This window comes from Strix uralensis, chromosome 1 (genome assembly GCF_047716275.1).
Source record: "Strix uralensis isolate ZFMK-TIS-50842 chromosome 1, bStrUra1, whole genome shotgun sequence".
In the NCBI taxonomy this organism is placed as follows: domain Eukaryota; kingdom Metazoa; phylum Chordata; class Aves; order Strigiformes; family Strigidae; genus Strix; species Strix uralensis.
Window position 1 is genome coordinate 126,826,607 of NC_133972.1, and position 27,491 is coordinate 126,854,097.

Here is a 27,491-nt window from a genome sequence, read left to right on the forward strand (position 1 = left end):
GTTGCTGAATCTGTCCTGGTAGAAGCCATGCTGCTGCAGCTCCATGTTGCTGGCTTTGGACAGTAGTGAGGTTGAGCACGTTTTTCCAGTAGGCACACACACGGACACATGCATATGATATATATGACACATGGCCAGCCCCACTGATCAATACAGAAAGAAAATACAGCAGTCACACAAACAAATAACTGAGCAGGATGAAGGTCTGCTAGTGGAAAATACATACAGTGTGGATCCCTCCAGCAGCTGGCCTCGCACACTTTAGGCTGCCCAGTAGTTGGCCCCTGGATCCCAGGACTCCCCTGTTGCTGACACGTGAACAATTCCAAGCCCCAAGGACCGCAGCCCCATTCCACTTGCTGATGCAGACACCTCGCTCCCAGTTACACACGCGCCCTCAGAAGGACACTATGGATACCGCAGCAAGTGCCTTTAGAGACTTGGTTTACCCAGTAGCTGCCCTGGATCTTTGGTCTCCTCCCAAGCTGCAGGTGTCTAAACAGGTGAGCACCCACTGCTCGCAGTCCTACTCCAGTTGCAGGTACACAGGAGCTCTCTTGCTCACCCCAACACACATATAGACAGACACACACACTCTGTGGATCCCTCCAGCAACTGGACTTAGACGCTCAGTCTACGCAGCAGCTGACCCTTAGATCTTCTCATCTCCAGTTGCTTTGCATACAAACATACATGGATGGGTCGCTTGGTCAACCTCCAGATCCCACATTCTCCCCAGTAGTAGGACCTCCTGCTCTTTCCTATAGCCAGCTCCTCCAGTCGTCTCTCTCCAAGAGGCTCCTAGATCCCACAGTCTCGGCTGTAGCTGGCTTTGACCTCCGGCTCTGAGAAGGAAAAAAAGTATCTCCACTTACTGATGAGACAGAACAGACGTTTAACAGCAGAAAGCACTAGATGGCAGCAGTGCTCAACTCTTAATTTAGCAATCACCTATATTCAACAACGCAATTTCTATGTGTTTCCCATGGCACCAGAGACAGGAGTTCAATACTAAAGACAACGTAGATAAATCTCACAAAGCTGTCGATAAAATGATCAGTGAACACAGTAGGCAATAGCAGAGTCAAGCAATCTTCCAACTTCCCACTGCCTTAAGAAAACATGAGAGTAGTGATGTAACAGAACCACTATCTTTCTCAGTATCAGAGAGAAAACTATTGCATAACTGGAGAGGTATACAACGCTCCTGTCTCATGTCCCACCTCCCAGTTCCATGAGGTTGGGCAATGCCACTTCTTTCCCCTCTGCCTGCTGTACCTTTGCCCTGCTGCACCATTGCCCTGCTGCTGCTGGAGAGAGGGAGGGGGAAACACCCCACACTGCCAAGGACCGCCAATATCTTCTGTGCAAGCTAGTGGTTATTTTAGACAAGGCTTAAGCTTCAGATGATTGAAGGAGAGCTGGTAACATCATAAGATCCAGTCAAAAAGGGTGGTTGTGGGCTGTACCCCTCCTCCCTCAATAATTCAGATAAAATCACTATCTAGACATGCAGGTCTCTAACCTGTATCTGTTCCTTTTTGCTATCTGAACACTAGATGTGATCAAAAGGCACGGCATGGTGATGGACAGTGCTGGTGCCCTTTGGGCATCAGCGAATGAGGGACGCACCTCAGGTCACCTCGTGAGAGACAGAATGCAAACCCCCAGCACCCATGGTTAGCAGCTGTCCTGCAAGGGGACATAGAAGGCTGCACCCAAACCTAAGCTTGGATCACATATTTACGCAGATTTAATTTCACGTTAAAAAAACCCGCTGACCACCACCCAGAAATGAAGCCATACAGTGCAGCTGCTAAATGAAAATAACTTCCCTGGGCTCAGGCAATGGCAGAGAAGGGCTGTGAAGAAATCCACCTATTGAAGACAACCCCCTTGAAGGCAGCTCCTCTTCATTTTAAAATTCCTCCCCTCAGCAGGCCCCCATCCCACGCCAGTCAGCTGCTGCAGCCAGTGCTTCTGCAGCACTCAGGGTAATTGCCATCACTTCTTCCATCTTTGCCCTCTACAAGTGTTAGCAGAAAAGCCTCTCAGACAGGGGGGGGAGTGGGCTAACCACCATGCAGCCTCACCTGGGGCAGCCCCAGCCCCACGCCAGCTGCCACCCCTGGCACTCAGCTATAAGACATGGTGCTTTAGTCCTGGCAGGTCCTGGTGGCCGAGCTGTGTCTGTGATTCTGCTCGTGGGGCTGCAGGGGTGGCTCCGGTTGCAGCCGCGTGTGGCTGGCATACTTGATATATTTTGACCACAACATGAAGCCGGCAAGAGGAACCCACGTGAGCTACTGTGGTGCCAGCCCCATGGTCCTGTAGCACTCATGTGAGAGGCATGGCCAGGGCAAGCCAAAGGCAGCTGTGTACCTGGGGAAGATCATTTTCATCAGCTGGGATGCCCAAAAGAGCTTGAGGCCAAGGAAGCTATTGTCAGCACCATCACTTTTGTGTACAAGGATGGGGTCTTGATGGTGGTCAACAGCTGGGTCTACATGTATTTCAAGAGCCTTGACAGGTGGGTTCCATCAGTGGGAGTCATGTCCCCCAGGTCTGAACTCTCAAACACCTATTGCTGCTACGCAGGAGCAGATGCTCAGTGCAAGGAGCTCAGCTGGACACCTTTTGCTTACAACACCAGGTGCTCAGTCTCTGACAGCCGCTTCTTCCTTTTGCAGGGCAGGGATTATATGTTTACACATGTTGAGACCAGTACAAGAGAGCAGAGAGTGCTGCTTTGGTGTCTACAGTTTCATTTCTGTTGCCATGACAGGCCTGTTGAGCAACAGAAGTGAAGAAGATGAGGCAGGGAATGCAGCAGGGACCTATTTTAGATGCAATGGTACCAAAACCAGCCCTATGTCCAACCATAGCTCTACCACCTTCCCAAAGGCCCAGCTAAGCTTTGGAGTATCTAGAATCTTGCCTTGAGGGGTCTCATCATCCTTTGGACAATAGATACTTTGCTTATATCTGCCAACAATGGCTTGATCACAGAAGAAGTGACAGTTACACCCTCAGAGAGCTTTCAAAGCACTTTCAAAACACCTGACAGCTGTTTCTTACTTGTAACTGCTAGCAGCTCCCAGATTGCAGCCTTAACCCAGGACAGACACCTCTTTTATGGAAGCATTGGCTGGGTCACTAGCATGGTGCACATTGCCAAGGACGAGAGCATAGATTTGAAAAGCAGAGGGTTGTTGTTTGAAGAAAGAGGGTGGCTGACCTTACTCAGCCCTGTGATTAACAATTTCACTCAGCCATATGACTGACTTCAATAAATGCAAGCTCAACTTGCAGTTAGCAGTCTGGAGATCTCAGCAGTCCTGCACTGTGGAGATGCTCACGGGAGACTTCCAGAACAAGATCTATTACATTGACATGCATGAATGTCACTTTGAAGGCCGTATTTGTGCCCAAGCCAGCAAAAGGTCCACTCCCTTGGTGACAGTGAGCAACCCCTATGTGCTGGCTTTCAGTGCATATGTAATAGAAGTGAGATTTACATACGATGGAAACACCAAACACCTCTTGTATATAGTTCTGAAGCAGCAGTATTTCTCTGGATTTGCAGACAGTGACTTCTGTGATGGTGTACGTGATGGAGAGATGTCTACTGTCACTATGGATATCCCTGACAACCCAGTCAGCTGTACTGATGTGGCTCCCCTGACTGCACTTGTTGCAGTGTCCTGCCCACCTACAAAGCACATCAGGATTGTAAAAAAAGGTGACAGCCTGTAACAAAGGCCTCATTCAGGAACCAGCACTGAGAAATAATTTCAGTTATACAATCAGCCATAGCATACACGACTTGCACTTTCTTACAAGATATACAAGCAGGATGCTCTACAGGTCAAATATAGCTTTACAAATCTGAGCTGTCCTGTTCTGTTACATTATAAAAATCCTTGGGTGCCAGTTTTTGAGTTATAGGAAATCAACAGATTTCAGGAGCATCTCCCTGCTGAATTTGTTCTGTTTGAGATAAATGAAATACATAGCTATGCTTATCTTTTGACTGTGCATCATGCCAACTGCATCTCTGAACATCAAAATTGAACTTCTTTGCTAGAGGAACAGGAGTCTCCAGATCCACATACTGCATGGACCAGAAGAAACTACATAAACTGTAGGGATAGAAATGGACCTGAATGAAAATGGCCCTCAGTCAAGTATCAGGTTCTTGATGGAGATAAAAATAAGATCATTTTTCCTCCCTGTAATGGTCTAGATATCTTTAAAGCCATGGTAGTGGATACATTTTACGGTTACTGTAATTTATCCATAACCTTCTCAGTACGTCTATGGTACTTCTCCCTGAAACTACCTACATTTTTGGGCATCACTGACAGTCTTTCTGATTTTACTTTTGATTTTTACAAGATACTCCCCATCTCATTTATCACTCTAAAAAGTGAGATACAGAAGTTAAAGTATTTTGAGTGGAATTTTTGGAAGTCTCTGGGAAACCTAACTATAGAAGTTCCCTTTTATTTATGAAAATTCTTTTCTTTTTATGAAAATGTGATGGAGAAACTAGAAAACTGGCTTAATGTCCTTTTTCTAATTAGAAAGCAAGTTTTATTATTTTATATTGAAAAATATAGTTTTATGGGTTTTTTTCTCATCTTTCATTCTAGATTTTTCACTGACCCTATGTGGCTAGTTCTACTTGTTTTACTGTAGAGATAGTTTAAAAGTCTTTCCAGTACAAGTGCATGATTTCAGAAACATGGCAGTTTTTAAATTTAATTTTAGGAACAGCTTTTAAATTAAGTGGACTTCAGGGGATTTCTTACTAATTAGTATCAATCCAGGCTGTGTGACAAAGACCAATTATCTCCAAACTTCCAAACTTGAATGCTCAGTATCAGGAGAATATACCTGTCTTAACTGTACTGTGAAAGCCCAGCATTCTGCAGAATTCTAAATCCATTGTATGGATGGACTTTTTATGTATTTCAAGTAATTTCGTAGACATTTTCCTAATAAGACAGTAGCAGTCAATCAAAATTAAACCAACCACAATAGGAAGGAAATGGCTATTTTGTCTGGAAGTTAGACAACAATTAGTTGTTAGACTAATTTGTCTGGAAGTTAGACTGCTTTTGCTATAAACTATTTCAGACAACTATTTTAGAGTCCTGTGAATTTGCAATATATATGACATATTTATTGCTAGTTAAGGCCTTATTCCATTACACAGAATGTTTAAACAGGATTTAAATAAGATAGTTTAAGATAAAAACATTAAAGATGAGTTTTTATCCTAAATAATTTAAACTTTAATTTAAAGCTAAGACTATTTTTCCAGTTTTGACATATAGAAGAGTTTACAAATTTAGATGAGGCAACAAGTTCTGAAAACTCCACAGCTATATCAGCATAACCAGTCCTTCTAAAAATATTATAAAATAAAGCACACAATTCAAGAGGAATACTGCATTTATTATGATTTCTACTATTTTGGGGAAGTTAGATGGGGATTGATGACTGAGACCAGAAAAGGCACAAGATCCTGCTATAACATCATAGTCACCTCCTAGAACAGTAAGAGAAGTTAAAGAAATATCCCTCGAGGTAAAATAACTGAAGCACACAATGAAGCCTCTTTGTGAAGCTTACATAGGAGATTCTTGGCATTCTTTCTGCTAGACTAGTGACCAGTCTAACTGTATATGAGTCATTAAAAACAGTCTTTGTTTGCCCACAAAATAATTAAAGGTTTCATCTTTTTTAGTAACCACCAAATATAATTACTCCAGAATTAGTGATTGAGAGCCTGAACAACAAATCAGATGCACCTTCAAGATACACGCAGACTTCTAAACACTTTTTGCGAATGGGTATTGACTGTTGTCTCCTGGGGCTTTCCCTTCTGCTGCTCTGCTCAGTTCCTTCCTTCTTGCCTGGTCTCAGACTGAGATCCCATTCCTCTCCTTCCCACAGTTTCTCTATCTGTCCCTTCCTTTTCATTGGTGCTTTCACTAGGTTTGCCTGAATGACAGCAATCGTCTTTTTAAAAGCCAAATTTTAGTCCTCTTGGTTCACAAGAGCAGCAGTTGAGTTCATTGCCTTGGTAATCACTCTGCCTACAGGCACCATCTGGACATCATCCTTATTTTTCATTACAGTGAAGGGCCTCAGCTTTCACTTGGAAAGCTCTGTCCAACTCTTCCTCTCTTTCTCCTTCCTCTATTTTACTATTGCTCTTTCATGAGACATACTCAGCTTGTTCCCTCTGAGCACTTTCTACACTCCCTCAGTCTCCTCACGACAGGCAGCTTTCTCAGCACCCTTGTCAGATAGTGTCAATACACAACTCTGAAAGCAACTTAAGCTGAATTTTTGTACCACTCGGGCACCTATTCACTTCTGTTACCTCCAGGTGGCATTCTTCCCTAATATTCTTAAACTGCTTTAATTGTAAGTACTTCGGAGATGTGACAGTTCATATAAGAACACCACTAGATACCGCCCCAAGTCACACATGCTAATGAATGCATACAAGTTCTGTAAGCAAACTACAAATACATGGTGTATTAGTCATCCTGCTTCAATGTGCACATGAAAACTAAACAAGGAAGATTATTTTCGCTCTTTTATAGGAGAGGGAACAGGCTGGATGGATTACTAAAGAAAGTGCAAGAATAGCATGTAAATAAACAATTTAGCTGCCATACTATGAATGTCATTTATTCGTATACACAATGGATCCAAATATCCATCTCAAGCTTAAGGAAGTGATGGAAGTCATCAGCTGTATGGATTGATACTCTCTCCATTCACAAACTATGCCTTCATAAGTGTTGCATGCTTTCTACATCACATTCACAGCCTGCTGAAGGCACTATAAAACCTTATTACTCCAGATTCACATTGCACAAAACAGTAATCTGCCAGTGTAGCATTTTACCAATTTTTGGTAAAGCAGCCTAGGATCACCTGAATACCCATAGCACAGGATGGAGTAGTGTATGCCCTTAAGTATGAAATTGATGGCAGAATTCATCTCATTTCAGGAGCAAGTTTGCTGGTGACAGCTCAAATAAAAAGCTTTTTTTTTTTTTAGTAATGTATGGAATTATTTCTGTGGTTTATGTAATACAAGACTACATTATTCCCAAGTTCCCCACCATGCCCAGAATGAAACTGGGCATTTTGCTTTTTGCCAAAAAACCCAGCTTGGCAAGTTTCATGGTTCTGTTACAGAAGTAGTAGAAAATGAAAATTCATCAGATAGCTAAAAACAACAAAGATCCCCTGGATCTAGTAATTTGAGGGCTTTTTCTAGCACTCTCTCTCAAAGTAAGATGCAATATTTTGATCTACTCTGAGCTGTAACATTGTTGTGACAGATGCATTCGGATGCTCTTGTGCCTTATAGCCATTTCAGGGGATTCTTCTGAAAGAGCAGTTCCAGCCTTTGCAAAGAGACTTACTTGCCCAATAGAAAGACCAGATAATTTTCTTTTCAATACAACTGTTTTTCATGTCTGTGGGTCCAACACATGGGCATACATCCTTTTCTATGTGATAATTCATTAAGGAGCCAGTTTAGCTTTATCACCAGGCTAGCTCCTCACCTCAGCAATCACATAACAAACTTCTGTTCTGACATGCCAATGACTACATTAATAACTCCATGCTTTTTACACATCACAATATGCATCATCAGCAACATACCATGGAAAGAACCAGTGCCAATTAGGAAATAAAACATTTTAATGGTTACAAAATAGCCATTCCTTGGACACAGCATGACAGCAGTCTTTTAACAGTATGCCAAGTTTTAGACATTAGAATCACAGATACCAGTTTTCAGCAAATTGTCTTAGAATATGACAAGTTAAAAACTTCAGTATTTTTGTAATCACCACATAAGGAACAGGAATAAAGGGGAGATGTCATTTAAGTGTGAAAAAAAGCAGAAGTTTGGTTTGTTTGGGATGGATTTTTTTAGCTATGTGGATATTGTGCCTACAGCAAAATCAAGATCTGGCTTATTTACAGGATTGACAGCCTACCCAGCTGAGCTTTGCATTGTCAAGAACTAAGTATAAAAGAATTAAGTATACATATATACTTTTGTATATATACACACACTTAAGTTTATACACAAAAAAATCACGTCTAGATACACATAGAAATGCATCTCAAAACCTTGTACTATAGAGGCTGCTAATATTACCCATGCTGAATAAAACAGTACTCCAGCTCTTTTAGCTTCTTTCCACATCATTAACTCACCATAACCCTATAAAAATTCCCAGAAACATGAGGAAGAGTTAGTCTCACCACAGTATTTCCTTCAAGGCAAGCTACACACTGTGTCTTATCATTTTTTTTTACCCAGATTAGCATTAACGGAAGTGGCAAGTGTTGGTTTACTTAATCTGAAAGTTAGGATCAGTGAAAAGTAAAACAGCAGTCACCAGGATAGCACAGCCTAGTAGTTTTGTACTGTCAGTCAAGCCTGCACTTTACAAAAGCGCAGCTTCCACATCACAGGGGGATCCCATTTCTTACCAGTTTCTTCTGACAGGCTGAAAAAACAGTTAAAACTTCTCTCCCATATCTCACAAAACTCTTGTGGAAGCATCCTCTATCAGAATAATGTAACTTCTGTCACTTGAGTCCTTGAAGTAGGCTTAAAAATTATACCAACTGTGACTTAGAACATTGTGGTCTACAGCTGGATAGCTGAATGGCATCAATAATGACTTCTCTGTCCCTAACAGTGCCAAGATGGGAAGAGGACTGATGACATAGCATAAGGCTACAATGCCAAGTATCATCGAGAAAGATTAGTCTTCCAATCTGCCCAACAGCAGAAAAAACCCTCACCCCCAGAAGCAATGTATTTATTGTTAGATAATACGTATTCTGTTGATAAATCAACACGATCCACAGTCATAGTGACTACAAAAGGAAGTTTTCAGAAAGTTTTAAGTCCTGGGGACAGTCATACGGTTGTACTACATACAAGTAGAACTGGAAACCTTGTCTAAAAGAGAAAAATATGCATCTGGAAGGAGATGTACTGTTTCGTATGTCAGTGTTTTCCTATGAAGGAATTACTTTCATCCACAAGATACAGAAGACCATCAGAAGCCTTCAGTTTCTTTACATGCTCCATTTCCCTTGTACTCAGCTAACCTATCATAAACCATAACTCCTAAGTCTTAACTGGTTTTGCTGCACTTGATTGCTTCCCACAGCCTTCCCTACGTTCAGCAGTTATTACTCAAAAATCCCGATAGCAAGTAATTGAGATTTCCCAGACAGCTGAATTCTGGGGGTTGTACCTGGGAACACTGGATAAGAACTCAAAATGCAAACACAGCGGCCACTACAAGTTTCAATATACACCAACACTACAAGTGGCAACAGGAACTTCACCTGAGCAAAGAGGGCCGGAACGAAGACAGTACGGAATATACATACAGTATCAGCACCTGCAAATTGCTACAGCTGTATAAAGAGAAGAAAAAAGGCCACAAAAGTCCATACAGTGAATATGGTGTATGTTTTATTCTATTTACAGTACATTTGTTATAAATATAATACATTTCTTGAAAATCTTGAGTAGATTTTTTTTAAAACAGATCAATTTTTATAGTTACATAATAAAGGAAGTGACAATTTAAATGACAATCTCATGGTTGTGAAATAGTGCATTCTGTGTTGAGATGAGAAAATACTCAAACTGGTTGAAGAAATTATTTCTGAAACACCTTAGGTGGGACTTGTATGTAAACCTTGAAAGGTCACCAGTTTCCATAAACATGAAAACTCAAAACAAAATTTTAAACTAAAGAACTGAGAAACAGAAATGGATTTGAGACACCTTATTGAACTTCACAGTAAGGTTGGGATTTATCATGTCTAATGGCTTCAAACAGGAAAAAGCCAGTGAGAGTTTCTTCCTGAACCATATCCTAATACAGCCACAAATATTAACACACCATGCTGGAAGTTGTAACAGCAGTCAAGCTGCATTTTTGACAGGGCATAGGACATACAAATATGTTCAGATTTGGAGTTAAAGAGTATTCTGTGTTATGAATATCTTAATTACCAGAGAAGAAATACATTATAAAAGGATAAACATATTTTCAGTCCAACGTGCGTTGCATTGAGAAACAAATTGACAAGTAGTCTGAATATTTTGCTATTTTCTTTCCTACACAATCCTTAGTAACAAGTTAGATGTTTGAGGTGCTATTTCCAAAAACTGCAGCAAAATGTCAACCAGCAATATAAGAAAAGAATCCCATGTATTTTGTCTTTTAGTGTGATTTTTTTCAGGAAGTGGTCAGATATTATTGATAATAATCAGTGCAGGCATGGAGTTCTGCTGACTTGTTTCAAACAAAGTAACTTGGTCCACTAGCTTGGCAAATACTCTGGGGGTTCCAAGATTATAGACACCTGTATGAACAAAGCAAGCTTTCAGCTGCAAGCTATAGACCTCCTGGCTTTTAAGTTGAAGCTTGTACTGTGTTTGCCCAAGCCACGTAAAAGATCCATGGATTTCTAGTGCTTCTGGGCTGAAAGAGAAGGTCACAAAGTTATTTCTTTGTATTTGAAGCATACATACCAGTTTACACAATTTCCTCAACCTCAAGTTCTCCCAAGATTTCAGAATGCACTGTGTGTCCATCACTGGCTCCTTACAAAGAGATGCTGCTTTATACTTTCCAAACACTTATTTTCAAATTCCAGGAATTGGACACTTAAGTTACTATTCTGGTAGTCTTTGGATGCAATAGTGCCCACCATAAGTTGTCTCTGGTGACTTGGAAGTTGCTGAGTCTTTTCTACTGCCTGCCTGTGTTAATTTCCTTTCAGTCACTGCCTTCTCCAAATGCATCATGCTTGCTTTGTTTCCCACACCACCACTCCCCCCTTTAAGAGATTAAGGTTTTTCTAGCAAGTCAAAGGTAGACTTTGAAAGGATAGCAGTTGCACTCATAGCTTTAGACAGAACTGTGCTTACATTTTTATCAAGATGCTAAATGCAGCTTCAAAAAAAAAAGGTCACGTCTGTATGTCCTCCCTACAACATCTATATCCACACACCCCCTCCCATCCCCACAAACACACACACATACCCTGAGACCAAAGATAAAGGGTTTTATTATTAATAATACCTAAGGTATTATTGGGTATCTTTATGGGTCACGACACCCACTCATCAGCTCAATTTAACTCCAGGTCCTCACTTCTTGGCAAACACTTTTTAGTGTTGACTCGTTAACACACTCCTTTACAGTGGCTCTCCCCCTTGGCTCAGATGGAATCAGTACTAAACTTTAAAACATTTCTTTGGTTCCCAATATACTGTACTCTATATACAGAACATTAATTATACATGTATAATGATGAATTCCAGTGTATTCCCAGCTTTTTATATAACCGACACATAACACTAACAATAGACATAGCAACAAGATCTGAACTGTCAGTTTTTGGAATCCCTACATAAGGTATTCTTGGGCCTGCCCCATGAACTAGAGTTACATCAGAGTGCATGTCAGTGAAATAGTCAACGGGGATATACACTGCTTTAGAGACGTTGCATTAACATCTTGGTTTGGGGGTGGGAGATGTGTTGGGTTTTTGTTTGGTTTTAGGAAGTTTCAAGGCACATGACTACACTGTCCTCTCAAAGACATGTCTTACTGTTACAAAACACGGCCTTCTTGTAAAAAAGCACCAGATCAGTGAATAGCTTCCTAATCTTAACTGATAAACCAAACCGACTTAAGTCTTCTGTCCTCTATTTCTGAACCTGCATATTAGGCCCTGGGCTTTTAATTTCTTACTTGCCTACACAGACTGTTGGCAAGAAGCAAAGGTTCCCTATAACTAAGCCTACCTCAACGTCTTCACAATCTGCCCTACCTACTACCAAGAATATTCAGTCAGGGATCCCACAAAGTCCATTTTGTGGTAAGCAGACCAAGTAGCATTAAGTCTACCGTGGGGGGCAGGGAAGAGGTGATGTGACCTGAATTATAAATGAGTTAAATTGCCTTGTTTTAAACAGAATTGGAAGAAATAACAATATTGTTATTGTATATCATGGTACCAAATTCTCTCTGCCACAGAATCCTTAGCAAAGCTTTTAGAAACAATTCACAAAATGTTTCCTCAGTGCTAATATTTTTGTACATGCAGTTCTAAGCAAAAAGCCAGTCATAAGAATCAGCTGATAAACCCAGGGGAAGTCTTAGAAATACTTATAGTCCTATGACATTTTATACTAAGCCAAATTGCAGAAGGAAGTACTTGTTTAAACTTCAAAAGTTGTTTTCTACATATTACTCGATATTCTTAAAATGAAAATCCAACATGTTTAACAAAGTAAGGTTGCTGAAGCTCATATTCTGCTAGTTCAAAAGCATTTCCACTTTCCTAGAAAAGATCTGCACAGTTTAGCTATTTGAAAGTCACAATTGAAGGTCCTGTCTTAGCAACAGTAAGAAGCAAAGTAAAATTGAGCACTGACTGAAGACTCCATTTGACTGTACGAAGCCTTTATCACCTTTCATTCTTTCAAAGAAGCCACTGTTGAAAAAAAATCTTATTCTAGATATTCAATACAGTTAAAACATTGCAAGACTCCCCAAAACCAGGAAGCATTCTCAGAAATTGTTTTATTAACATTCACACATTACCTTGTTGTTTTATGCCGCAAATCAATCATTACATCTACAACAGCCTGGGAACAATTGGAAAGTAGCAGAGTGACAGGTACCAGACAGAGGCTGCAAAGAGAAATAGTTCCATAGTAAAGGAAAAAATCTTACTCTTGTACTCTTTAATAGTTAAAATGAATTTCAAATAATATAAAATTAACATGTAGTTGTTTATTATAAAACAGTCAGTGTACATAGCAATATAATCACTTACATTGACGAGAGTTTCCTATAATAAAAGCTATTGAGGCAAACTGCATTGGCTCAACTGAGCCAGATGAAGTTACCACCCTCCTTCATCCAGCTGAGGAAGACTAGTAAAAGCACAAATACCTTAGTTTACGGGAAATCTACTGTTATGACAAGAGACATATCAGAATGGGATAACAAGGTCCACTATGCTACTCTCTGAACTGCTGTTTAGCACGTTTTGTCTGGATACTTTTCTTCTGCCCTGTCTCCTGTAGAGGAATTGCTGGCATCTGGCCTGAAGGTTAACCAGAACAGTGCCCAAACGGAACAGACAGCATACACACATTTGGTGTTAATTTAAGCCTTTACTCCAAATAAAACTAATACAGTTAGTTGATATTCTGCTTGTTCATAATTAGTATGACTGTTTTTATAAATAACCTACAGCAAGACAGACCCCAAGATATTCACAGGCAGATACACAAATTGCTGCAGCTGAAACAGCTCTATGTATTCAACAAGTAATTTGTGTCACTGGAATTCCTTGACATTGTGTAACAGTTTAAATATCCTGAACTTGACTAACAAGAACAATTAGCAACTGTAACAAATAAGATATGAAGTTGTTACTGGAATAATGCATGCTTTGTAACTGTCATTAAAATATGCCACCTTAGAAAATGTTTAAACCTTAGACTTTTATAAAGAAAGAAATCCCTTTCAGCAACTTACTTTTATTTTAGAAATTTTAGAAAAAAGTATAATACCATAGAGTTTTCAGATAAAACAACTCAGACCTAAATAGGTATCTTTATGTTTCAAGTACAATTCATTTTATACCTGGAAATGAATCCAGAGAGTTTTTTCAAAATTAAAGTGATCTGAACAGACTTATGGATTTTACAGGCTCCAACTAATTCACTCTAGCAGTCTGCTTTCTGACAGGTTAATTCTGATATTCTTCCAGGAGACAAACCTCAGCAATCTGAACTGTTACCACCTTTCCTTCTGACATAAACCAGAACCACGTGCAGCTAATCTAGACAAGTCAGATGCTGTAGACATAGCAGTTCTTTTGACTTAAAAACTACCACTTACTTTCTGTCTAGCTCCTCAAAGTAGTCGCACTGTTTACTCTGACACCAAAGAGAAGCAAAAAGGCAGCAGAGTATTTTTCTTCCAGTAAGTTTGATAACATTACTAGTTAACATTAAAACTGTGGTAGAACAGCCTGTTTCTCCACATGAAACTTTCATTTTATCTATACAATTCTGAAGCAGTGAGTTTAAGGATTGAGCAAGATTTCACCCTTGCATACCACCTTTTGTATCATAACCCACATAGCACCTTTCAGCAGGACTTATGTCAAATTAACAATATTTCAAAAGTTTCTAAAGAAAATGTTGCACAAACCTTTTTTGATGAAAAGAATGATTGAAAGACTCTGGATAATGAAGGCTTGTCTTGATAAGATTAGAAAGCTGCTCTGGTGTTGGTCTTGCAGGTACTGGTGTGTTTTCTGGTCGAAAAAACTTTAAGAGAACCATTTCTGGTAATTCCTGAAACACAAATTCAGAATGACATTTAAAATACTGACATAAGGTACTGTGCAACACAAAGAAATCCAGTCACAGACTCTACAATTTTCCATTATGAACTATAACTCCAGGGAAGTAAAGTCTACAGCATCACAAAGCTTACACTTTTTTCCAATGTGTTTTGTACTTAAGTGTGCTAGAGGATGAACTGATATGATTCTTCTTTTGAGACAGAGATTTTACAGCTGCTTGTGAAAACACAATCTGTGCATATTTCACAAAAGCATGCTGTTGTTGCAGTGGTTTGTTAGTGTTTCTTTTTGGTTTGTTTTTAAGAAAAAGGGACAGCATTTACAGTTCCCTACTCAGCAGCTGTACCTAAAAAAAAAAATTTCCATCACCTGCCCTGGGAGGTTCACAACAGGAAAGCCAATAGCCAAGTTTCCCAAAACAGATGCAAAGTAAAGCAAACACATGTTTATAGGAACATGCTAACAATGACAGAAGGATTTAATAATGCAGAGTATCTTAAAAACTGTATAGCAAGATCTTGCAGATATGAAAGTTACCTTTGCCCCCAGCTGAAAGCCCAAGTCAAGCACTGACACACTACTTGGGACTCACTCTAACCGTGTGGGCAGAATTAATCTCTGAAGCAGAATAAATCAGATGATACAGAAAGATGCAACACCAAATGAGGCAATCAGGCTGCATTTGGTCCAGCATTACAGTGCCACTGTAATTCTGCATAACATCACCTAATCTGTTTTGCAAACAGGATTTATTTGGGAAGGGACTGCCTTTCATTATTCCTTTATAAATCTATTCTGCAAAAAGTCCACCTTTATAAGAAAAAAACAATTTGCAGCAGTAAGTGTGACTAACTACTAAAAGCAAGTGAAAGATTTTTAAAAGCCACCAGTAAGTCAGTACAGTGTAACAAAGAAATACTTCTTGTTTAAGGGTGATGGATTGTACCTTCTAAATTGAAAAGAAATACTACAGGCAACAAAACCTGACTCAAAATAACAGAAACACTGGGCACTTTGCAATATGCATAAACATCTCAGTCACTGTTTGCCTGGTTTGCTGGTAATACCAGGAAGACATCAAATGTTTTACCAAGCTTGCAATTCTTTCCTCTTGAAAGGAAGAGTAGGGTGGGGGTTTTTTTAAAAGAAGAAAAAAGTTCTTTCACAGTAACAATGAAATATAGTTTAAGCGATGAATTAATTTGGTATTTCCACCCTACCCTATGAATATCTAACTTGATGAAAATTGACAGCATGAAACACACTGGCCTCCAGAGATGAGAGTATAGGTTTTCCTTTAAATTGATCTTTCCCCTCAAATTACAGTCCAACCAAATATTCAGTGCCCTCTTCAACCACATATCAATATCCTACACACTGTAGTTTGCCCTGGAGTCAATTACCTGTTCCAAGTCCTCCCAATCAGAATTCCCGAGTATTTTTTTAAAACCCTACAAAAAGACAAATACGAAGGTTTATCTCTACAAACAGACAAGAACATCATGAAATGTAGCAGGAACATTTACTGGTGAAAGTGCCGAGTGCCATTAATATTTCAAACCTTTAGTTCTATTACACCTCTATTGAAGGACTGGAAAGCAGTAAGATTAACCATTTACCATCACAGAGCTAGACCTTAATTCCAGCCAGCCTCTTACTGTCAGATGCAGAGAAGATGTCTGTGTCTCCAAGTTCAGCTGCTCAAAGTCTAGGTTTTTTTGTAATTGTGTACCTAGAACAAAGGCTAAGACATGACATTTAGTACATGATTCTCTTACCTAATGCTTCAGGAGAGAATTAAGAACTTCAGAATGGTAACCAAGAAGATGTGCATACAGATCAGGGAGCTAGGGACAGCTAATAAGAAATAATAAGTTTAAGGATGCACTAAACTCCTGCCCTACTCTGGAGCTTGGGAAATTGGATCAAGGCTACAAAAAGATGCCCATACCTACTCGGGCACCTGTACCCTCCCCTTCAAGAATATGCACCAAGCAGGTAACAGCCTCAAGACTTTTGGCTATTTCACTCAGAAGCAAAGTAAAACAAAACCAAGAATTAAACAGGTGATATTTTGTTGCTGAACTAGAATATCAGTCCAAATGGAGTATGGCCTTTTTGAAGGCAAAAAGAAAAGTTCTGACAACTAAAGTCTGCTTGTTGACCCATTATGGTTCCTTGCAGAGCCTCCAGAAGCACCACAGGCTCCAGCAGAGAGCAAGCACCAAATATTACATACAAGAAGGCCACAACAACAGTTAAGATACACCTTAACCATTTTTTTAAGGGAGTATTTGAAGGTCTCATCTATACATACTGGTAGAGGTACAGGTAAGCTTGACTGAAAGAGGCTTCATCATAAGAACAGTTTGGAAGAACTGTAGAGGGAGGGAGTAGTTTTTTTTGTTATTGCTTTAAATTTTATAGCGGCATTCTTAAGCTTTTTTGGTTTTTGACTAGAAACACTTAACAGGCAGTAGCACCAGAACCACGCTGCTCTCACACTTACTTTCCAAGAGCTACAAACCATGCAATTGATGCTAGAAAAGTTGCTTCTATTTTTAGAAAGCTTTTTGCTGGCTGGAGCCATCTACAAAGGCCAGCTTCAAACCAATATATTTTAAACTAGACACAAGCTTATTGTTCCAAACAATTATCTCCACATCTTCACTTATTCAGTAATCACAAAAAAGCCTGGACCTTTAGAGTCTGATGTTTTGCTACTTTGAAACAAAGTTGTATATTATCCCTACTTACACTTCTGAAATTGCACATCATTCACACTGCTCTCAGATATCTCCTGCAACTGTACCAAGCCAGAAGTTGGAAAAGTCAAAATTTACATCATTCAAAGCATCTTCTGAATTATCTTACAGATGTCATAGACAGGTCTGCCCATAATATAGTCTTTAATCTCTCTGAATGCACTTTCAAATTAAGAACTTCCTTTCCATCAGACAGGTGGAACTGATGGTATCTTCACATGCAGTCATTTTGAAAACTTTTTCTATGTAGTATCACACAACTTTAAAGTTTTTAATTTCAAAAACAATCTTTTTGATAACTGGGACAATGTGCTCTTAAACATATCAGAAAAAAGTTAAACGCTACAAGATGATTTCCAAGCTGTATGGAAATTCAGCACATTTGCCCCATAAATCACAAGTTACGCATAGCCAAAAAGATCATTAACATGCTCAGTCAAGGATGAAGGACCAATATGCACAGCATAGAAAACCTAAACAGGAAACTCTTGAACACCACCACGTATAACTAAAAGCAGAATATATGAAAGCAACAGAGTAAGACAAAGAGAGATCCTAAGTGACGTCTTTCTCCCTTTCCCATTTTAGATCAGAGAACTCCCATTTTAAAACCTCCGTTTTAAGTTGGTTTCCTTCACCGTGCAACTCATCCATATTCATTCTAGCTCCTAACTATAGAAACAATGACTCCAGGAACATTATTTTACTAATACTCCAGTAATAACACATTTGAAAGCACAAATAATATCATCAGCTCTGCAGACCATCAACGGGTAAGGCAGCAGATATAGTTTTCCAGCTATTTGGAGTATTTCATTCATGACAACAGTATAAGCCAGTTCTCCCAGACTGGTACAGTAACTGGTACACTAATTCATACAACAGAGTAAAAAAAAAAAGTACACTTCAGCTCTTGATGTTTACCCTAAAAATTTTGCTTTCTCCCCACCAAACTGGTTTAAAGAAAGTCTTAAATCCATTCCAACAATCTGTGTTTGATTCAAGTATCCCTCCCCACATTCTGTAAAAAAGACCTCTGAACAAGATGACAGTAATTCACTGACAGATTTCAATAAATCACTGTCAAGTAGAATAAAGTTATTTAAACCCTATCCTCTCCTACCTTCAAAAATTCCTACTTCCAACCAAACTATTGCTGTCTCACTCAGTTGCATCTACATTAAGCAGCATTGCCAAAAATTATCAACTCTGAAGTACAACACTGCCAAAAAGCCTGCATCCATGCTATATGCGTTTTATGGATTTTACTTTGGGCTAGCATTGGTCTAATCCACAGGACTGAACGAGAAGCACAGAAGCACAACATGTGCAGTCCTGGAGCACATACGAAGTAATTCTGCCTGGAAAGCATGCACTTTGTGTGTTACAAGACCACTTCACAATGAAAACAGAGGGCTGTACATGGGGATAGTATCTTAAAAAGAGTATGCCTGATCTAAAACACGCTCATAGACACTTTATCTCATCTAGACTTCAGTCAAAACTAAGTTTACACTCCCATGCTAATGTGTTTCGGAAGTATGGATGCACTATTCCCAACATGCCAGCATGCCCAAGTGACAAGCCTCTACTAGACTGCTGCTCACATCAGTGTGAAGTCTTTGCCAATCAGAAGTGTGGCAAATGCCCCAGCCCCACACTACTACTTCCACCCTACCATGCTGAACTGTGCTTTTCCTTTGGAATCTTTTGGATTGAATTCACCAGATTAGAAAAATATGGAAGCAGCAGTTAGAAATAATATTGATCAACAGCCCTGACTGTGAATGGATGTTTAAAGTATTTGAAGTTTTTGTCCTTTTACTAAGTTAAGGTACAGAGGTCAAGAACAAGAGACAGATAGCTGCATTTCCAGTGCAATTATAAGTTGACCTTCAGTTAAAACCTGGTTCCTGAAAGCAAGTTTAAGAAGAGAAACAGAACCCATAGCAGGATCATTGTCAAAAAAAGAACAGCCACTAGTTACAAATACCCAGCTATTTTTTATTAGTTAGATTTTTACTACTTGGACTCAAACAGCTATTGCTGACACATCTGTTCACTTTAATACCCTGTGATTTATTCTTCACATATTGTTGTTAGTGCCTATAACCTGTCACTTTGTGGCACCATTTGTGTTTCTGATTCAAGGAAATGAACTATATTTAGCATTTTTTCCATACTTTTAATAAAAGGCCATTTTTTCAAAAATACAAGTGAGAGAAAAGATAGGAAGATAAGTATTCTCCATATTATTCATAGAGCTTTCTTTATGAAAGACAGACATGTTTTAACAGAGTTGATATTCTTTAAGTGTTCCTTCAGCATTCTATGTGTTATGATTCCAAACTTCTAGAACATAAAGATATAAGTAGTTCATCATATCACCTGGTAAGTCTACTGTGTCCAGTAAACTATGATCAAAAGCAGTGCTATTTAGTTAAATAAAAAACCCTGTAGTGTAAGCAACAACAAAGTCTGTATTCAGTGACAGAAAACCAGTAAGCTTCGAAGTCATAGTTGTTACTGTCTTGGTTAGAATGCAAAAAGTTCAGAATTCATAATTCCATTTTGAACAGACATGTGAAGAAAAGGAAGCACATGCATTTGAGCATCCAAGTAAAATTTGTATAGAATTTTACTGTTACTTACTTTCTTTTTATGTGGGTACATACAGAAATTTTACCCAGAAAAAGATTTTAAGCCTCCCCAAGCCCACTATCTTGTGTTTTATGGAAACCAGAGGTTTTATCTTGATTTATCAAATGCTATGTCAAGTTTTACTACCGTGATACAGGAATAATCGCATCCTGCTGCCTGTTCCACATCCCTGTTGTATGCACTACACGTTCTGCAATGAATCAAGCAGAAGTAACCACGTGTCCTTGCACCTCAGTCAGCAGTCTAACATCTGAGACATATGATAAGATGACTTTATACCACTGCACCCAACTACCAACCTACCACCAACTGCTGGAAGAATTTGAGAACCATAACAATGCCAATGAATACAGATCTACTGCTCTTCTACTACAGTGCTCTACTGCAGCATTGTTTTTCCTGAACAGTTCTAGAAGCTTCTATAAACCCAAACTAAATCCTTAAAAGCTGGCAAAGAATTAGTCTGAAATATACCACAACTGACAAAGCAGCAGAAGCCAACCAGTACATAGAATTTAACTGAAATATAAAGCAAGCTATCTTGATTTGTTCAATGTAGTTATTTTATGAATTCAGCTAAGATTTGAGTCATTTCTCAGAGGGCTTAAAACCAAAAAATAATGGGTGTGCAGAAAGAAGTCTTGTTCATGTTTTCTCCATGTCTATTGTGAGATTGTTTTTGATTGGGGACAGCTGTATTGCCAGACACAAAAATTACTTTTGCTGGCTGCCACAGCATGAAGCAACATCAGTTCAAGTCAAGAAAAAAGTCACTGAAGACCAACAAACAGAGCACAGCAAGAAATGCAGGGAGAGGACTCTTGCATCCTAGGTGACACACTGTTCAGAATCTGCAAATAAATTTGTTTTTTCAGATCTGAGCAGCCCTTTATCATTTAAAAACTGGTAGCCAACATGCTTTGGTAAAAAGCATGCATCTCCATCTCCCTCTGCTGTCTAGACCACAGAAAACAGCTTCTGTACTGTCAGTTCAAGACATTCAGGAACAGTCTAGAGTTTCTAACCCTGTTTATGACTTCGAGAATAAACACAGATTTACAAGACAAACTACTTGAATTAAGTCTCAAAACTATATACACTGAAAATGTTGTTAGAAGTAATGCCTGGGTTTCGGGTTTTCTCCCCCCCAGTTTTTCACTGCAAGAGCAAGGTAATTCAAACACAATATGCAATCCTTAATAGATTAAGTATATTATTTTCTCTACCAAGCCTCATTTAATCCTATTTTGGGGATTCTTTTAATTCTTAAATGTGGAATGAACAAAGTAAAGTGCTGCAAGGTCTCAAATCACTTGTTATCCCTCGCCTCCCATGTCAGAGGGGTTTACTCTACTCAATATAGCCAGCTCAAAAAAAAAAAAGTAGTACATGAGCATATGAAATTTCTCATTCCTTAGCAGTCCTGAGATTACAGGCTCTTAAAGTTCAAGTTAAATCTGGTCTTTGGTTACCCTGAGGATGTAGAATTTACACATTTATTAAAAACCATCACCATTACTCTTATACGAGATTTCAACCATACCACAAGGCAGATGCATTTTTGCTTCCAATGAAGGTACGGAATGCTTCAATGGAAGTACGTTCCTCATGCTGAAGAAAGTGAATACAATAATCAGTGTAGCATCTATATGAATGTAGTTGTAATAATAATTGATGAAAAATGTAACAGACAGAATGCTAATACAGTAGCATGTATTCCTCAAATCAAACTGAGGGTACATGTGGATCCCCCTTGTTGCTGGTGGCACTATTCATTTCTTCTAGTCTGAAACTGAATTTGATGCAGATTAACTAGAGTTCCAGTGCAGTCAACAAGAAATGCCAACTTCTACTCCTAGCACGTTCAGTCATTTGTTTTATGATGCTGATGCGATTCATTCCTACTTCTCTTCCACTGCATTTGCTCAAACCAGACCTCAATGAGATTAGAAATAGAAGTCTACAGTGCCTTCTCTCCTAACTTCAGATGCCGACAGTGTGATCTACAGTTCTACAAACACCTTAAGACAGGAAAGATAATACCAGAGTGAGCAGCTGTCAGACTAATACAGCCTAGTATTGCTCAGCATAGCTTGAGCCCACAAGTGCAAAGACTTTTTTGGGGGTGAGGAGTGTTAAGTGAAAAAATCATCTTCAGACATTAGAAGTTAAATTTTCCTATTTTTCACTGCTGATGAACATCAGCCAGTATAGCTCAAACTAAATACCCCTTTCGACCTATTCCCATGTATTTCATAGTGCAAAGAACTAAATGGAAAAATCACTTTAATGATGTGAAAGTACTTAGAGGCTTATGAACCAAAGCCAAGTGCACAGCTTCAGAATAGTTCACTATTTATGTTATAGCATGATATTTATAGAAGACACATTTGTCCTATACTGTTTTCTTAACAAAATTAATGCATAGTACTATTTGCTGCAACTTTGAGTAAGAGCTTACTAAAAGCTATGTATGATGTTTGGAACATTGGAAAAAAACATAAGGAAAATGGCACCAAAGCAAGAAGGAACAGCAATGTACTGCTCAGCAGAAGACTAAACAAGTACAAAACTTGTTGTTTCTTTTTTATTTTACACATTAGTCTTCACACATTTAAACTGCAGCTAGCATAAATGTTTTTACAGAAACATATCTATAGCTTCCATAGTTACTATGAAGTCTATAAGACATCAACCAGTTTCTTATAGATGATATTTTCTTTGAACAATCAAACAAGCTATAAAACTTCAAAGTGAAATAATCTGCTATTAATTGATAATTCCAATGGAGCTTTCTATGTCTTTTTAACTGCTCCAGTTCTGCTGTTCTAACATTTTACACTGAAGTTCTTCACTTAAGTTATGCACAGTAGAATTTACAAAATTGATTTTGTAACACTCAAAAATAACTCCACCATTTTGCTATTGTTATGAAATAATCGCTTTGACTTAATAAGCTCCTAGTTCTACCCCGAAATATCACAGAGCAGTTTACTCCAACTGCATAGCAGTATACTTAGTTGTACATTGCTTTCTCATCTTTAAACTGAGCCTAGCTACTTCGATGTAGACGACTAATCAAAGCTGAAGTCAGTCAATCTGAATTATTTATTAATAACACCTATCTGATTCTACAAAAGCACCCAAAATGATTCCACTTATTTACAAGAAAATCACAATCAAGTTTATTTTGGGAAAGAAGCAATTGTAAAAGAAAACTTCACAGTAGGTTACCTGCTTCTGAGGAAATGAAAAAGCCTCCTTCCCAACTGTATTAAGGGCAACATGATGCTGGCCCTCCAAAATAAGCTGCTTGTTGTCTTCCACAACATATGCCTACAGAATATAATACAAAGACATTAGCAGACCAGAAACTATCATAAGCTTCGTAATACAGAATTACTGACTTCCTCCAACTTAAGTGGAAGATGTTGTACTATTCAAAACCTAAAGACTAGCAAAATGTAATTATTTATGTGTATGCTTTAAATTTTGCAAACATATACAACTGCTGAAGTTTAGATTGCCAATTTCCACTCCTTAATATTTGCATTCTGGTAAATGAGATCCTCCTCTTCAAAGCAGACTGGGTCACTCTTACAGTTCTATGAAAAAAACAAGCATTAACAAATCTCCTGGTTTAAGACTGTAGAATTTTCTCTTTTAAGAAGAGAACTTGTAAGAACTGGGTGCATCCAGAGTAACATAAAACCACTTAAGCATATTTATTACAGTAACAGCTATTAAGACTCTTTGCTTCTTGACACCATTTTAGTTCCTTTGCCTGTTTTTAGAAAAAAATGTCATCCATAAATTTTGTATGAGTACACTTGAAAGTTCAGGAGGCCATATTAATTGTTTTCTAGCAGTCATATTTCATGGACAAATTACCACAAAGGCCACAACCATACATACCTTCCACAGTACAACAATGTTCAAATCAACTTCACTGCATCTTTGTATCAATCTGACCGTCTCATCAAATGATTGTTTTGCAGCCCTTTGAGGTGCATGAGTATGAGATTGCACATGCATTCTTTTAAATTCAGAGGATAAGCTTTGGAAAAAAAAGTCTGCACAAGGACTGGCTGAACTTATTATCTGCAAGAAAAAAAGGCAAGAAAGTACTCTCAGAACAGGATGCAAGCTGACACAAGTTACTGTTAGAGTCTTGTCATTGTTAGAGCTTGTCATTGTGGAATTTCAGCTCCATTTTCTTGCTTTGCTTCCCTTTGCAAAGCTACAGAATGCCACACATCTTGGTTTCCATGCTTGCCCTGTTAGAGATCAGTCCTACCTAGTGAGTTGTTTAAGGTAACATAGGGAACAGAGCTATAGATTATTGGCCTAAAACCACAAATACTTAACTTGGAAAAAAGGGCTTTGATTATTACCACCAGACAGCCTACTGTGATATATTAAGTGTAGTGGAGAGAGCTGAAGTGTCCCACTAACTCATGTGCAAGTCAGGTTAACTAGAATTATTTACCAAAGTTAGCAACATACATTTTGCTAGCAATATGCACAGCATATTCCCCATGCATAAGTGGCACTTAAGCCGTAAGTACTATGTGCTGTTTGTCAAGTCTGTCATCATTTGTGCTGAGCTTTTCCAACACCAAAAGCTTGATAAGGAAGCAATGGTTTTAAGACCTATAGCAGTGATACTTGGAGACAGCAGGATAAGTAAGAAAGTTTAGCTTCCTAACACCTCCCTTTCAAAAATGCTAGCCTTTCCAGAATATGCTGTTGCAGAGCTGCTAACTGTAGCATTAGCAGAATACTCATACCCAGGGAGACAATCTGCTTCTGGAGCAACTGTCTAAAAGGAAGTGGCCCCTCCCCATCCCCCATTAGAGAACATTTTGTTACAAGAAAGCTGAAGTTCATGAAGATCATCCAACTTTAAAAATGCAAAGAGGGATCATCTACCTCAGATTTTTAGTCCTAACTTTAATTTATAAGCCTACAAAATGAAATGGGAGTAAGTTTTCTTTGGCTGTTATGATAAATGTGCATTCAGCATAAAATAGACAATCTGACATTCAACTAAGGCCATCCACTATGGTAATGTAGATTTCTGATCTGATGCCAGTGGCTAACTTTCCTCAGCTTTTGAAAAAGCATTCACTGTTCCAAGATCATCTGCTAAAAGGATTCTTCTTCAGACAATACCTGTATGCTTGAAAAGATCAAAGAACATGGTAGTCTACAATCTTAACTTTAAGATCAAAGAAACAGACTCCTTGAACTGATTGCAACCTACATTAGTAGTTTTGAAATTCTGATACCTACATCCACTAGTTTTCCAGATTATCTTTAGAATAAGCTGTAATTCGAATTTTTAACTTATCTTAGTAAAAATACAGTTAAGAAAAAACAATAGAACAAGAATCTGACATCCACAGATCTCTACTAAAAAACAAGAGGGCCGGGAAATATTCAAAAGAACTGCTCTGAAGAGTTCAAAAGGAACAAAAAACATTATAAAAAAGTTAGCATTGCAACGCGCTCCCAAGTAGTTCAGTTGTGGGGCTGGGAACTTAAAATTCCTGACTACTCACTACCCTATGCCACCTTACCTTCTCTTCATAAAAAAGAGAACTGACCCAGAAGACCAATAGTTTTTGACATGCAAAAGTCAATTCACAACAGTGAAAACACTGTTCCCTTCTTAAATTTTAAAAAAGGCTTTCACTGAGATACTTGCACATCACAGGGATGCCTTGCACAAGACAAAATATGCAGCTGTACCAGTTCACCTACCTGTTCATTTCCAAAGACAATGTCTGCAAATGTGTAATTTTCTAAGGGATAAAAAGAGAAGGCATTGTTTCAGTATTCTGAGAAGTCACAACCTCCTGCACACAGCATCCAAATAATATTTTCTTCAAAAAGTTACCACATCCAGGAGAAAACCTACCTTCTGAGTTTTTGCACCTTACTGCTTTAAAGCATAACTTCGCTCGCTCTCTGCTAGCAAGTTTAGTATCTGAAAGAAAAAGGTTGCAAGATTTTTTCCCCCTCGACATAATCAAGAGTCACTTCTCATTAGACAAAAGTCAGCCTTTAAACTTCACAAAGAAACACACTGATGATACTCAAGAAGCACAGCTAATCAAGCAGAGCAACTGCATGAAAGTAAAGATGATGCACCTTCTGCTGGCCCCTTCCATCTACTTCTAGAGCAGGAAGTTAAGCCATAGTATGTAAAGGAGATGCAGAGAAAGAAGAAAGGAACAGAAGACAAAAGATTAAGTTTATCTGACTGGCTCACCCTCAATATTAATACAAGAAGAACACATGTCTAGACTAATTTTTAAGTACATAAAATGTCAGCATACAAGTAAAGATAACATCTGTGAAATACAATAACAGCAACTTTTTTTTTTTGCCTGGGATAGTTGGCCTTTTCAAAAATTATCAGCTTGTACTAGCTAAGGCAGGATACAGCACTAGCAATTCTGGTATATTTCTAGTAACTGAATAGAGCACTTATCAAGCATTCTGCTGATCAGTTAAATTTAGCACTGACATAAATAGCTAAAAATAAAGGAACACTGAAACATACTTCTTCTGAGGCAAGTTATCAGCCAAGCCAGACATGGATTTCTTTACATCACAGAAATAATTTACCTGTAAGTTAAGCCCATTTTTAAAATTAATGGGGTCTGAAAGTTATCTCTCACTATACTTTTCTTGAAACACTAACAAAAGTGCTGCAGTATGTTTGAAAGGGACAAAGTTTTTAGAAATTCAGTATTCTGAAAGCCAACTCCTTGCAAGATTCTTTTAACTGTTCTTGTCAGGCAGAAGCAAGACTTGTGATCCTTTTGGTGACAGATACACACCTTTGTCTTCAGAGATGTTAACTGATTTTTGAAGCTTCCAGTGTTTGCTATTACTTGAAACTTGCACTATATGAAATTCTTTAACACCAGTCTCACTCTAAGGAAGAAACAAAAACTAGGTCAAATAAGACCAATCACAATTCTGATGTTCTATATCGCTTAGCAAGTGTTCATTGTAAGGTGGCACTGTTAGAATCTTAGTTTAACTCGTTATTCACACCATCCATAATACAGTACTAAGAGACAAGAAGAGATTTAAGATCCACTGCAACACAGACCAGTCCCAGCTCACAGCAATTCCCAACTCCAGTAATCAAAGCCACACGAAGAGGAAACAAAGATCTGCTAGAAAAATATCCACAAGCTAGTATTTTAGATTAAGACAACTATAATAAAACCTAGGCTTTCAACTCCAATGCAGAACACAGTCCGCGAGACCACTCAAGTTTCTAAGGTTACTTTAGGAATATTGCTAGGTCATAAATCCCACAAATTCAAGAATTTGTTTTACATATGTACACAATAAGAAGTAGCTTGTGAGGTTGGTTTCCTTTCTTGGAAAAAGTGAGATGGTAGTGGAAAATTAAGTCTCACACAATGTTATCTGTTAACTTGGTAAGTACTTAGTAAAGCATTCTTCCTTCTCAAAGGAGGAGTGGACAATATTCACTTTAGTAGCTGAATGAAAAACAGCGTACACACCTTTAAAACAAAATGACAAATCAGCTCA

General features: G+C 38.6%; 2 protein-coding genes across 8 annotated transcripts in view; one reads left to right on the top strand and one right to left on the bottom strand.

The window, feature by feature from the left end:
- The first annotated feature begins 3,276 nt into the window (after positions 1-3,276).
- On the top strand, positions 3,277-4,667 carry LOC141939333 (cation channel sperm-associated auxiliary subunit delta-like). The gene is given in 4 exon segments (XM_074858917.1): positions 3,277-3,735; positions 3,737-3,853; positions 3,856-4,311; positions 4,656-4,667. Coding segments are annotated over 4 exon segments (1,044 nt in total).
- A 4,858-nt stretch (positions 4,668-9,525) lies between these two features.
- TRAPPC8 (trafficking protein particle complex subunit 8) overlaps positions 9,526-27,491 on the bottom strand; it is a 55,570-nt gene continuing 37,604 nt past the window's right edge. For 4 of the 7 annotated variants that reach the window (XM_074880172.1, XM_074880163.1, XM_074880144.1 and 1 more), the window contains 9 exons: positions 26,762-26,858; positions 25,834-25,902; positions 25,677-25,717; positions 23,826-24,011; positions 23,145-23,246; positions 15,888-15,935; positions 14,328-14,473; positions 12,702-12,791; positions 9,526-10,568 (listed from right to left, as the gene is read on the bottom strand). In XM_074880172.1, coding sequence (XP_074736273.1) covers positions 10,334-10,568; positions 12,702-12,791; positions 14,328-14,473; positions 15,888-15,935; positions 23,145-23,246; positions 23,826-24,011; positions 25,677-25,717; positions 25,834-25,902; positions 26,762-26,858 — 1,014 coding nt within the window. In that variant the 3' untranslated portion in view covers positions 9,526-10,333. The remainder of the gene's footprint in view (positions 10,569-12,701; positions 12,792-14,327; positions 14,474-15,887; positions 15,936-23,144; positions 23,247-23,825; positions 24,012-25,676; positions 25,718-25,833; positions 25,903-26,761; positions 26,859-27,491) is intronic. The other 3 variants (XM_074880180.1, XM_074880154.1, XM_074880189.1) reach the window with 1 other exon arrangement.